The 13,124-nt window shown below is 47.2% G+C and overlaps 1 protein-coding gene across 1 annotated transcript; it reads left to right on the top strand.

The window, feature by feature from the left end:
- Window positions 1-3,750: 3,750 nt before the first annotated feature.
- On the top strand, window positions 3,751-12,611 carry LOC134457774 (cytochrome P450 2D14-like). The gene is made up of 9 exons (XM_063209745.1): window positions 3,751-3,948; window positions 4,653-4,815; window positions 6,699-6,851; window positions 7,205-7,365; window positions 7,712-7,885; window positions 8,508-8,646; window positions 9,694-9,881; window positions 11,918-12,059; window positions 12,391-12,611. Exons 1-9 carry the CDS (start codon window positions 3,751-3,753, stop codon window positions 12,603-12,605), a joined length of 1,533 nt encoding a protein of 510 aa, XP_063065815.1. The 3' UTR covers window positions 12,606-12,611.
- Window positions 12,612-13,124: the final 513 nt, after the last annotated feature.

Raw genomic sequence — 13,124 nt, 5'->3', positions numbered from 1 at the left:
GAGAGAGAGAGTGTGTGTGTGTGTGTGTGTGTGTGTGTGTGTTTGTGTGACAGGGTGAGTGGGAGAGAGTGTGTGTATTTGTCAAAAGTGTTGATGGTTAGTGGCGTGGTGTTTCTGTATGTGTGTGTGTGTGTATAAGGAGAGGGGGCCGCTCCTCTCTAAATGCACAGAGACATTTACACACTCGTATTGCTCTATACTTGTGTTATTAATACTACACTTTACTCTCTCTCCTTCTCTCTCTCTCGCTCTCACTCTCTTTCTCTCACTTCCTCTCTGTGTCTGTCTCTCTGTCAACATTGCTCTCTGTCTCTCTATTGGGACTCCAGAAACACCTTCTAGAACATTCATACTATAAAACGCAGAATGCCTAATGTGAAATGTATCATCCTAAAAAAAAGAAGAAGAAAAACATAAAACAAATGGTTACGGAAAAGAAAAGAAAATTGTTGAACTCAATGCAGACAAACTCTATTTTTTAACTTGTATATTGTACATGAACATCGACCTTGTAGAGAGGAATGTAGTAAGCATATCTAATTTCAATAAGGTATACTGTATGTTTAACCCGGTCACATGACTAGTGAGTGAGCCAATCAGGTAATAGTGTATGTTTAACCCATTAGTCACCTGACTACAGCAGTGAGCCAATCAGGTATTACTGTGTAACAGTTCAAAAGATCCATGCACAGCTTCTAGGTGCGCAGGAGTGTTCAATACTTTAAAAGAAACAAGTTTACCGCACACTTATTTGACTTTGTGCTTGTTTATTCAGAGTGAACAACACATTTCACCTTAGGCAAAACGCACTGTTTGCTCTGAATAAAAGGAGCAAAAAGTCTAATAGGCGTGTGGTTAACTTGTTTCTTTTCGGGTATACTGTGTGTTTAACCCATGAGTCGCCGGGCTACAGTGAGTTCAGCACCACTCACAAGGTTACCGCACTCTTAATGTATGATTATCAATGCCGGTAACCATGGTGACCGACCACTTCTTTGACAATAAATGACAAGCTCACAACACCTGGATGCCTCTCTGTCTCTCATTTCTCATGTCTGCAACACCTGGATGCTTTTCTGTCTATTTCTCACGTCTACTATTTGTGTGATGATTTTTATGTGTTTATTTATCTTATCTAGTTACGCAATGGTGTTTAACATATCAAGCATACTGCAATGCTGGAGTTGACCAAACATGCATATAGTAAGTAAGCGTAGTTAATTCAGTCATTATATTTTCAAATGAAGAAGTAGAATGACGAATAACAAGTAAGAGGGCGTTATTTGTAAGGTACATGACTGAATCTAAAAGATTTTATTTCACCTCATATGTGCTGCATGAACTACCGGCCTGGTCAACACTAGTCCCTACCTCAATACTTTAACTACCGGCCTGGTCAACACTAGTCCCTACCTCAATACTTTAACTACCGGCCTGGTCAACACTAGTCCCTACCTCAATACTTTAACTACCGGCCTGGTCAACACTAGTCCCTACCTCAATACTTTAACTACCGGCCTGGTCAACACTAGTCCCTACCTCAATACTCTAACTACCGGCCTGGTCAACACTAGTCCCTACCTCAATACTTTAACTACCGGCCTGGTCAGCACTAGTCCCTACCTCAATACTCCAACTACCGGCCTGGTCAACACTAGTCCCTACCTCAATACTTTAACTACCGGCCTGGCCAATAATTTGGTTCCTAACTCAATACTTTAATTACTGACTTATAGTCAATACTTTAACTAGCGGCCAGCCCTGGTAAATGAACTACTGCCTTGGTCCTAGTCAATGCTTTCACAAGGAAATACAACTCTACTACCTCTGCCAATTCTTCAACTACTAGCCTGGCCAACATTTCAACAAGTGCCTTGGTCAATTCTCTTAACTTCTGGCCTGAACTGGTCAATACTGGGCTGAACTGGACCCAGATTCACAAAGCTTTCTGGAGGAAAATATAGCGCTGAACTTTTGTTAGATTTTCCCTAACAAAGAAGTTACAAAATTCTTGAAGACATGGTTCTTAAGATTTCTCTTAGTTTTCTTCTCAAATTTTACACAACTACCCTGGCTGAACAGTGGCATTTCAAAAGACCCAATTCAAAAACAAAACAAAAAGAGTTTGAGTCCCAACTGTGGTATTATGCTAAACCTCTCCAAACCTTACCACCCACCCCCCCCAAACACACACACACACACAGCTAGGCCTGGCGATGACCGCTTTGGCCAGGCCCAGGACAAAATCACCTAAAAAAGCCCCCGCCCAGCCCAATAAATACATACAATGTAATTAGGACCCAATTCTAGGCCCAATTCTCTGTCCCCGCATTACATGGGCCCGGGACAACTGACCCCTTTGTTCCCCAGCCGTCAGCTTCCCTCCCCACAGCCTCCCACCTCCGATCTCTAACCACCCCCCTGCCGGACTAATCCTGCACGTGTCGACGGGGACAGGGCTGGATTACCGCACAGGCTAGATATGGCTGCAGTCTAGGGGCCCCCACCTGCCAGGGGCCCCCTGATTGCCCAAACATGGCAAAAAGAGAGAAATTTTGACATCTCTTGTGTTGAGTACTGTTGGTAGACATGTTATCCTTAATTACCCACTTGTAATTATGCCACTGTCTATGTAAATTTGATGTGGAATTTGCCTTTCGGGAGGGCCCACAGCAACCTGTTAGCCTAGGGGCCCCAGGCCATCTTAATCCGGCCCCGGACGGGGAGGTGTGTGGTCTGGTCGGGTCAGGGTCCAGTAATCAGGACTAGCAGAGCTGATCTGGGGTTGCAGAGCTGCGTTGGCGTTGGCGGCTTGTTTGCTGTGGAGCTCCTTCTCTGTGTCTCTCGCTTGCTGCTGCTGTGGACTGCTGCATCAAAGACTGGATAGGGGAAACAGGATCCCACCTGTCTGTCCTGGATCCCACCTGTCTGTCCTGGATCCCACCTGTCTGTCCAGGAGCCCACCTGTCTGTCCAGGAGCCCACCTGTCTGTCCTGCTTGGCTATTGACCTTGCGGTCCTCTTGCCTGCTGCACTCGGGGCACGATAAAGCCATCTGGAGAAGACCTGTCTGTCTGTCTGTCTGTTATTCTGTTTGTTTGTTTGTTTGTCTGTAGTTGTCCTCGTCTGTCCTGCATTAGTGGGTGGGCTGGTGGCTCTGGTGTGCTGCACTCCTTTCCTGCTGTCCTGCTGTGAGCTCTCTCTCCTCTCCTTTCTTTTCCTCTCTCCTCTCCTTTTCTTTCCTTTCTTTTCCTATCCTTTCCTCTCCTCTCCTCTCTCCTCCTATCTCCTCTCCTTTTCTTTCCTTTCTTTTCCTTTCCTCTCCTCTCCTCTTTCCTCTTCTCTCCTCTCCTCTCCTCTCCTACTTTCCTCTTCTCCTCTCCACTTCACCTCTCCTCATCTCCCCCGTCTCCTCTCAACTCCTCCTCTCCTGTCCTGCTCCTCTCCTCTCCTCTTTCATCTCTTCTCCTCTCCTCCTCTTCTCCTCTCCTCTCCTCTCCTCTCCTTCCATCTTCTCATCTCCTCTCTTCTCCTCCTCCTCTCATTTCCTCTCCTCCTCTTCTCTTTCCTCTCCTCTCCTCTACACTCCTCTCCTCCTCTTTCCTCTCCTCTCTCCTCCTCCTCCTTTCCTCTCTCCTCTCCTCTCCTCTCCTCTCTCCACTCCTCTCCTCTCCTCTCCCCTCCCCTCCCCTCCTCTCCTCTCCTCTCTCCTCTCCTCTCCTCTCCTCTCCTCTCCTCTCCTCTTGTTGCCATGGCGGTGTGGGGTTCCGTAGAGCATGTCCTGGGTTCTGCTGTGTTCCTGGGCCTGTGTGCTGCCCTGCTGGTTCTGCTGTTGTTACTGGTGACCCCCCAGCGCCGGCCCGGCTTCCCCCCCGGCCCCCCCGCACTCCCGTTGCTAGGCAACCTGCTGCACCTGAGCATGAAGGACCCCATGCCAGACCTGGAGAAGGTAGAGGAACACACACACACACACACACACACACACACACACACACACACACACACACACACACACACACACACACACACACACACACACACACACACAAGAGACCTGGAGAGGGCAGAGGAATACAAACACACACACACACACACGAGAGACCTGGAGAAGGTAGAGGAAGACAAACAGACACACACACACGAGAGACCTGGAGAAGGTAGAGGAACACACACACACACACACACACGAGAGACCTGGAGAAGGTAGAGGAACACACACACACACACACACACGAGAGACTTGGAGAAGGTAGAGGAACACACACACACACACACACGAGAGCGACCCCATGCCAGACCTGGAGAAGATAGAGGAACACGCACGCACACACACACACACACAGTTTAGTACTTTTATTTGGATCTCACCAGGAAGGCAGCATTACAAATCCAAATAGTGATGGAAGCAAACACACACACACACACACGAGAGACCTGGAGAAGGTAGATGAACACACACACACACACATACACACACACACACTGGAGCTGGAGGACTGAGGAAGATGAGATGGACACACACACACACACAACAGAGACCCCATGCCAGCCCTGGAGAAGGTAGAGAAAGACACACACACACTCACACACACACACACACCCTCTCTGAGCTCCTACACGTGGTGTGGTGCGGTGTGGTCCTCTCTCCTCCAGATTGCCGGTCGCTACGGTAACGTGTACAGCCTGTTCCTGGGCAACAAGCCGGTGGTGATGCTGCACGGGCTCCAGGCGGTGAGGGAGGCGCTGGTCACGCAGGCCGCAGACTTCGCAGGACGCCCTCAGGGACTCATGCTCAACCACGTCACCGACTCCAAAGGTGGGAAGGGGGGAGACACACACACACACACACACACACACACACACACACAGCTCAACCACGTCACCGACTCCAAAGGTGGGAAGGGGTCAAGGGAAGACACACACACACACACACACACACACACACACACAGCTCAAACACGTCACAGACTCCAAAGGGGGTAAGGGGGGAGACACACACACACACACACACACACACACAGCTCAAACACGTCACCGACTCCAAAGGTGGGAAGGGAAGGCCAGGGTGTCTAATACTTTACATTTCACTTAGCTGAGGCTTTTCAATGCAACTTATTTCATGTTTTAATAGGCAGAGAGGGCACCTTTTCCCAAACAGGGCTTAGGCATTCAGCAGGTCTTTTTTTGCAGGTGCCTTAAGCTAAAATGGGTTTAGGAGTCAGGCTCAACCATGTCACGGACTCCAAAGGTGGGGAGGCCAGGAGATATCTGGTGTCTAATATAGTCTAAACAGAAGAGCAGAGAGTAGAGTGTTTCTCAACCTTTTTTAAGGTGAAGCACCCTTTCAATTCATGAAAAATTTCAAGGCACCCCAAACCAACAAGCCATAGCATGGCATGGCATCGCATCCGATACCACACAAGCTTAGAAAAGTAGCACATTTGGAAACGTCACACAACCTACGTTTGAAGTTGCAGCTGACTGGGGCGACCTATATTTACTTTATTGTGCGTAAATGGCAGATGAAAGATTCCACTGACTAGTATTGACTTATCAATTTAGACAAATATGTATTATATGACATTATTACATTATTTATGGCATCCCTGAGGGGGGCCCGCGGCACCCCAGGGTGCCCCGGCACCCCTGTTGAGAAACACAGTAGGCTACTGTACTGCAGAGAGAGGTTAGGCATGGCCAAGTGGTTAGAGATGTGGTCTCAGAATCAGAGGGTTGCAGGTTCAAATCCTTCCCTTACTTCTTCCTACACCTCGGGTTAGGGTTATCATCCATGGCTGAAGTGCATTTAAGCAACTCAACTATTCCTGCATTGGTCCAGGGACTGTAACCAATACCCTGTAAAATAATGAAGTCGCTTTGGATGAAAGCATCAGCTAAGCGTAATGCAATATAAAAGGTCAGAGTCTTCAGTTTACTGTGCTAGTCTACAGTTGAGAGGGAAGATACAGTTTGTACATTGTTATAGAGTGGCATTGGTGTTTGCATTGCTGCACTGTTAGCAATACATGATCAAAACTGCCAATCTTGGTATTCCTGCCAGTGTAAAAGCACTTTGAGCTGAATACTTGTGCTACAATAGCTATTACTAGTGTTAGTTTCATAGCTTTCCACTCATCAGTTTAAGGACTTTAGCTCCTTACCCGTGTATTGTTCAGGTAAGACGGTGGCTAGATGTGGTGTGTGTGTATGTGTGTGTGTGTGTGTCCGTCCGGGGCAGTGGTGTTGTGCACATTTTTCCTTCCACCAATCAGATTACTGTTGCAACAGGCAGCTCAGTAGTTGAGACTGGAGCCTCTCAGGCTCAACACTGTCTTAAGGAGCAGTGTGGGGTTAGGTGCCTTGCTCAAGGGCACTTGGAGGTGTAGGGATTGGAACCCTCAACCTTCTGATCTAAAGCCCATCTTCTTAATGCTTAGGCTAGGGCTGACCCAAAGTGATTTGAATCGACCCCTGCTCAATAGATACAATGTAATGGGAACCCAATTCTGGGCCCCCTCCCTCCATGCCCCTTCCCTATAAATGCTCCAATCCAGCTACAAATGTGCAACGGCAAAAATGGAGAACCAATTCTATTTTCTCCATGTTTATCCCCACATAATCCTTTCACCCATTGTTTTTGTCATCTATACTTTCCTTTACACACACACACACACACACACACACACCCTCCTCCTGTAGGGCTGATCATGGCTGACTATGGTGCGGTGTGGAAGGAGCATCGACGCTTCACTCTGAACTCCATGCGGAACTTTGGGTTGGGCAAGGTCTCCATGGAAACGAGGATACTGGCGGAGACCGCTCACATCTGCTCACACCTGGACAAGCTAAACGGTCTGACAACTACATACTCTACACTCTTCTCTACTCTTCTACTACTCTACTGTACTCTACACTCTATAGATCGCTTACATCTGCTCACACCTGGTCAAGCTCAATTGTCAGACACCGATCTACTCTACTCTACTCCACTCCACTCCACTCTACTACTCTACTCAACTCTACTGTACTCTGCTCCACTCTATTCTACTCCTCTCCTCTACTCTACTCTACTCTACTCTACTCTACCACTCTACTCTATTCTACTCTACTCTTCTACTACTCTACTGTACTACTCTACTGTACTACTCTACTACTATTATATTTTTATTCATATATCAATATATGATATTATTGTATCATAACAGGTGCTGCAGTCGACCCTCATGAGCTGATCCACAGCGCTGCCTCCAACATCATCTGCTCGGTGCTGTTTGGGACGCGCTACGAGTACGATGACAAGACCCTGGCCTTCTTCATCAGCAGCTTCAAGGAGAACGCCCGCGTGGCCAACGGAGCCTGGGCCGTGGTACACAACAACATCTACTGTGTGTGTGTGTGTGTGTGTGTGTGTGTGTGTGTGTGTGTGTGTGTGTGTGTGTGTGTGTGTGTGTGTGTGTGTGTGTGTGTGTGTGTGTGTGTGTGTGTGTGTGTGTGTGTGTGTGTGCGTGCATGCGTGCATGAGAATGCCAGGGTGGAAACGGAGCATGGGCCGTGGTACAGAACAACAATTTCTGCTCATTTTATTGTGTGTGTGTGTGTGTGTGTGCGTCTGTGTGTGTGCGTCTGTGTGTTGTCTACCTCTGAGGTTCTGAAGTGCCTTGGCAGTCTGTGCTGGGCTGAGGCCTGATGTGTGTTGTTGTGCTCCCCTGCAGATCTACGACACTCTGCCGTTCGTGAGGCGTCTGCCGCTGCCCTTCCAGAAGGTGTTCCGGAACTACGCGGCGCTGAAGAAGATGACGCGCGGTATCGTCAACAAGCACAAGATGACCCGAATACCAGGGGAGCCCCGAGACCTGATAGACTGCTACCTAGACGACATGCACAAGGTCAGTTAGCTGATAATATGATGTTAATATAATGTTAATCCTCAGCTGGCAGGTGTGTCGGAGATGGCCCTTGGGTCACTCAGCAGACAACTTGAAGAAACTGCCACACACTGACCATTTCGCTGTTTTTCTTTAATGAACGACGTTTCGGTGCTAGACCTTCATCAGGCAAGATTGGTTTACCCCATTACCTAACCTGGTTTACTCCTGAACCAGCTTCTTAGTATACCCCTCTGAAGTAATACATATAGGGACTAACTGAGTTGTCTTGTCTTCACTTCACCCACTCAAAAGCCACTGTTTGATGGGAGAGTGAGATTACTACTCCCTCTAGTGTTTGGTGAGGGTATGGTGTGTAAGTGTGGGTTCTGTAAGAAAGGGTGTACAGTGACTAAGGTGTGTGTGTGTGTCTGCCTGTGTGTGTGTGTGTGTGTGTGTGTGTGTGTGTGTGTGTGTGTGTGTGTGTGTGTGTGTGTGTGTGTGTGTGTGTGTGTGTGTGTGTGTGTGTGTGTCTGCCTCTCTGTGTGTGTGTGTGTGTGTGTGTGTGTGTGTGTGTGTGTGTGTGTGTGTGTGTGTGTGTGTGTGTGTGTGTGTGTGTGTGTGTGTGTGTGTGCTCCAGCAGAAGAGTGCTATGGTGTCCAGTCTGGATGAGGAGCGGCTGGTGATGCTGCTGCTGGATCTGCACTTTGCCGGGACCGACACCAGCTCCAATACCATACTCAGCGCACTACTGTACCTCACCACATACAGAGACGCACAGGGTACACACACACACACACACACACACACACACACACACACACACACACACACACACACACACACACACACACACACACACACACACACACACACACACACACACACACACACACACAAACACACACACAGACCAGGTCAAATGCACTCCACATTCCATTATCTCCTGTGTTATGTATTATAACATGTATAGCATCCCCTTATATCTCCTGTGGTAATTATCTTTATGTTATGTTATGTTATGTTTATATGTGTATGTTTTGTATGTTGCCTTTTTTACTGTAGGCCTACTGTTTATGTTCCCTTCCTGACTATTACCTGTGTTATATGTGTCTTGAAATGCCCATGTGGGCATTACGCGTATTTATGTAAGCAACTTGACACCTTAATTTCCCCCCTGGGGAACAATAATGGGCAGTCATGGGTAAGCAGTATAATATATGAGCCTTATCAAATGCCTGTTACAGTACAAATTCACTATTTATAGAAGTGTGATGTGCACTTTACTACATATATACAGTGGGACCATTGGGTTAATGTCATGCAGGTTTCGATTTTGCCCCGAGGGCCGTAATTGCGCATTTCGGTTATTTCATTTAAAAAAAAAAAAAAAAGTAAAAAAAAAAAAAAAAANATTTTTTTTTTTTTTAATCCCGGCCGGATGGAACCCTCTGGCGGGCCGGACGCGGCCCGCGGGCCGTATGTTTGACACCCCTGAGTTAGGGCGTCAGACTTGTAGCCCAAAGGTTGCCGGTTCGACTCCCAACCCGCCAGGTTGGTGGGCGGAGTATTTAACCAGTGCTCTCCTCCATCATCCTCCATGACTGAGGTACCCTGAGCATGGTACCGTCCCGCCACACTGCTCCCTTGGGGCGCCATTGAGGGCTGCCCCCTTGCACGGGTGAGGCATAAATGCAATTTCGTTTTGTGCAGTGAACACTTGTGTGCTGTGTCACACTGACAGTGGGAGTTGGAGTTTCCCAGTTGGGCCACGCTTTCATAAAGTTACTCTCCTGTCCTGTTTATGTCCCCCCCCTCCACCCCCCCAGTGCTGTGTCAGCAGGAGATCGACTCGGTGCTCGGCGACCGACCCCATGTCTCCTACGACGACCGACACCAGATGCCTTTCGTCATGGCAACCATCCACGAGATCCAGCGTGTGGCCAACATCGCCCCACTAGGGGTCTTCCATTCCACCACCAGGGGCACCACGCTCATGGGATACCACATACCACAGGTGAGGTACCTTATCATGACATATCACATCCCTCAGGTGCGACTCCTTATTATGGGGGATATAACATCCAACAGGTGAGACCGCTCATGGGATACCATATACCACAGGTACAACTCTTTATCATGGAATACCACATCCCACAGGTGAGATCCCTGATACCTCTCTCAGGTACACAGTAACATGTCTCTAATGGGATACTACAGGTAACGTTTCTCTACACCGCATTCCACATTATTACGCAAATGACATTTTTCGCTGTTTCCCCAAATAATCAATAGAAATGACAGTCGTCATAATTTTCAAGTCATCAGCCATTAGAGTACAATTTAAAAGTTTTTGAATGAACCTTCCAATGATAACGGTATTTTTTTAAATAATAAAAAACTTTAAATGCTCTGTTCCACATTATTACGCAAAATAGTTTTGTAGTGTTGTAATCCAAATTTCTTTCTTTTTTTCCCATTTACCTCAAAACAGTTGGAATTTGGTACCTTCTAAATTACATTTCAATGTTCAATACTTGGTGATAAGCTCTTTGTCTTAGTAACTGGAATGCTGCGATTAACATTGAAGTCAATGGTAGGACATTGCATGGGAGTTATGGAAGCCCAGATATCCTTGATGCTTTGCTCTCAGCTGTTTTTGTTTGTTTGGTCTGGTGACCCACACTTCACTCTTCAATATACCCGTAGATTTCCATGCCACGTTTAGGTGCTTTTGAGGTGATGACATTCTAACGCACCAGACATAAAACCCCATTGAAAATGAATGGGATGCTATGTCTGGTGAGTTAGAATGTCATCACCTCCAAAGCACCTACACGTGGCATGGAAATCTACGGGTATATTGAAGAGTGAAGTGTGGGTCACCAGACCAAACAAACAAAAACAGCTGAGAGCAAAGCATCAAGGATATCTAGGCTTCCATAACTCCCATGCAATGCCCTGCCATTGACTTCAATGTTAAACGCAGCATTCCAGTTACAGCTTATGACCAAGTTTTGAACATCGAAATGTAATTTAGAAGGTACCAAATGCCAACTGTTTTGATGTAAATGGGAAAAAAAGAAAGAAATTTGTATTACAACACTACAAAACTGTTTTGCGTAATAATTTGGAACAGAGCATTTTGGGCATTTTAAGTTTTTTTATCATTTAAAAAAATACCGTTATCATTGGAAGGTTCATTCAAAAACTTTTGAATTGTACTCTAATGGCTGATTACTTGAAAATTATGACGACTGTCATTTCTATTGATTATTTAGGAAAACGGCAAAAAATGTCATTTGCGTAATAATGTGAAATGCGGTGTAATGGGATAGCACATACCACAGGTGACACCACATGCTCATGGGATGCCACATACTACAGGTGAGACTCCTCATGGGGGATATCACAAACCACAGGTGAGACCTCTCTCAGGTACACAGGTAGCATGTCTCAGGTACACAGGGATACCACACATCACAGGTGAAAAGACACACACACACTCACACACACACACACACACACACACACACACACACACACACACACACACACACACACACGCACACACACACACACACACACGCACGCTCATGGGATACCACAGACCACAGGTGAGACACACGAGAGACAACAGGTGAGACATAGGAATACCAAATACAACAGGTAACATTAACATGTCTCTAATGGGATAGCACTTACCACAGGTGTCATGTCTCTAATGGGATAGCACTTACCACAGGTGTCATGTCTCTAATGGGATAGCACTTACCACAGGTGTCATGTCTCTAATGGGATAGCACTTACCACAGGTGTCATGTCTCTAATGGGACACCTCAGCCAAATATACCACATACTTCTTCGAATTTGATGAAGACTATAGTCAAAACGTAATCTTACCATGGAATACTTTTTTAAAGGATTTGAAGTGTGTGGGGACTCCTCACTCCAAAACTTCTGTCCTGACCACCTGTCCTCATCAGCTGTACTGTGCGGTACCTCCGCAGCCTCATGACAGGCGTGTCCCTCTGTCCGTCTGTTTCTCCACAGGGCACTATGGTGGTGACCAATCTGACGTCAGTGCTGTTCGAGGAGAGCCAATGGGAGCACCCACATGACTTTTACCCCACCCACTTCCTGGACAGCAGGGGCGAATTTGTCAAGCCTGAAGCTTTCCTGGCCTTCTCAGCAGGTAGGGATATTCATTCTGTATATACATGAGCATCAACTTGTATGCTTTTTTGCGGCTATTGCAGTGTTGTGCCTTTTTTGTCTTGTTGTTCTTCAGCATTTCATGTTTTTAAAATTCATACTGTGTGTGTGCGCGTGCATGTGTGTGTGTGTATTTATTTTTGTAGGTCCGCGTGTGTGTCTGGGAGAGTCTCTGGCGCGTATGGAACTGTTCCTCATTCATAGTGTGTGTGTGTGTGTGTGTGTGTGTGTGTGTGTGTGTGTGTGTGTGTGTGTGTGTGTGTGTGTGTGTGTGTGTGTGTGTGTGTGTGTGTGTGTATTTATTTCTGTAGGTCCGCGTGTGTGTCTGGGAGAGTCTCTGGCGCGTATGGAACTGTTCCTCATCCTGGTGACGCTGCTGCGTAGATTCCAGTTCGTGTGGCCGCGCGGCAGCATGAAGCCCGACATGAGGCCCGTGTTCGGGGGAATACAGTCGCCCCAAGCATACAGCCTTGAGGCACACCCACGCAGAGCCAGCCAGAGGAGATGTAGCTATATTAGTATTTGAATACAGTCGCCCCAAGCATACAGCCTTGAGGCACACCCACGCAGAGCCAGCCAGAGGAGATGTAGCTATATTAGTATATGAATACAGTCGCCCAGCGCATACAGCCTTGAGGCACACCCACACAGAGCCAGCCAGAGGAGATGCAGTTACATTAGTATATAAAAACATTCACGCAGGGCTAGCCAGAGGAGATGTAGTTATATTGGCATGTAGGGACTTCTTATATGCAGTTACTATACTAACATCCAGGCACTTAGAGCATACAGCCCTGAGGCACACCCACGCAGAGCCAGCCAGAGGAGATGCATTTACATTAGCACGCAAGGGCCTTTAATATACAGTTTCATCAGCATATCACAACCTTTCATATGCAGTTACATTAGTGACATACAGCCGCCCAGCGCATACAGCCTTGAGGCACACACACAGCTACATTAGTATGTAGGCACATTTTAGTGACATACAGCCTTGAGGGACACCCCCCCAGAGCCAGCCAGTGGATATGCACATACATTAGTA

This window comes from Engraulis encrasicolus, chromosome 11 (genome assembly GCF_034702125.1).
Source record: "Engraulis encrasicolus isolate BLACKSEA-1 chromosome 11, IST_EnEncr_1.0, whole genome shotgun sequence".
NCBI lineage: Eukaryota > Metazoa > Chordata > Actinopteri > Clupeiformes > Engraulidae > Engraulis > Engraulis encrasicolus.
This window is presented reverse-complemented; position numbering and strand designations above follow the sequence as displayed.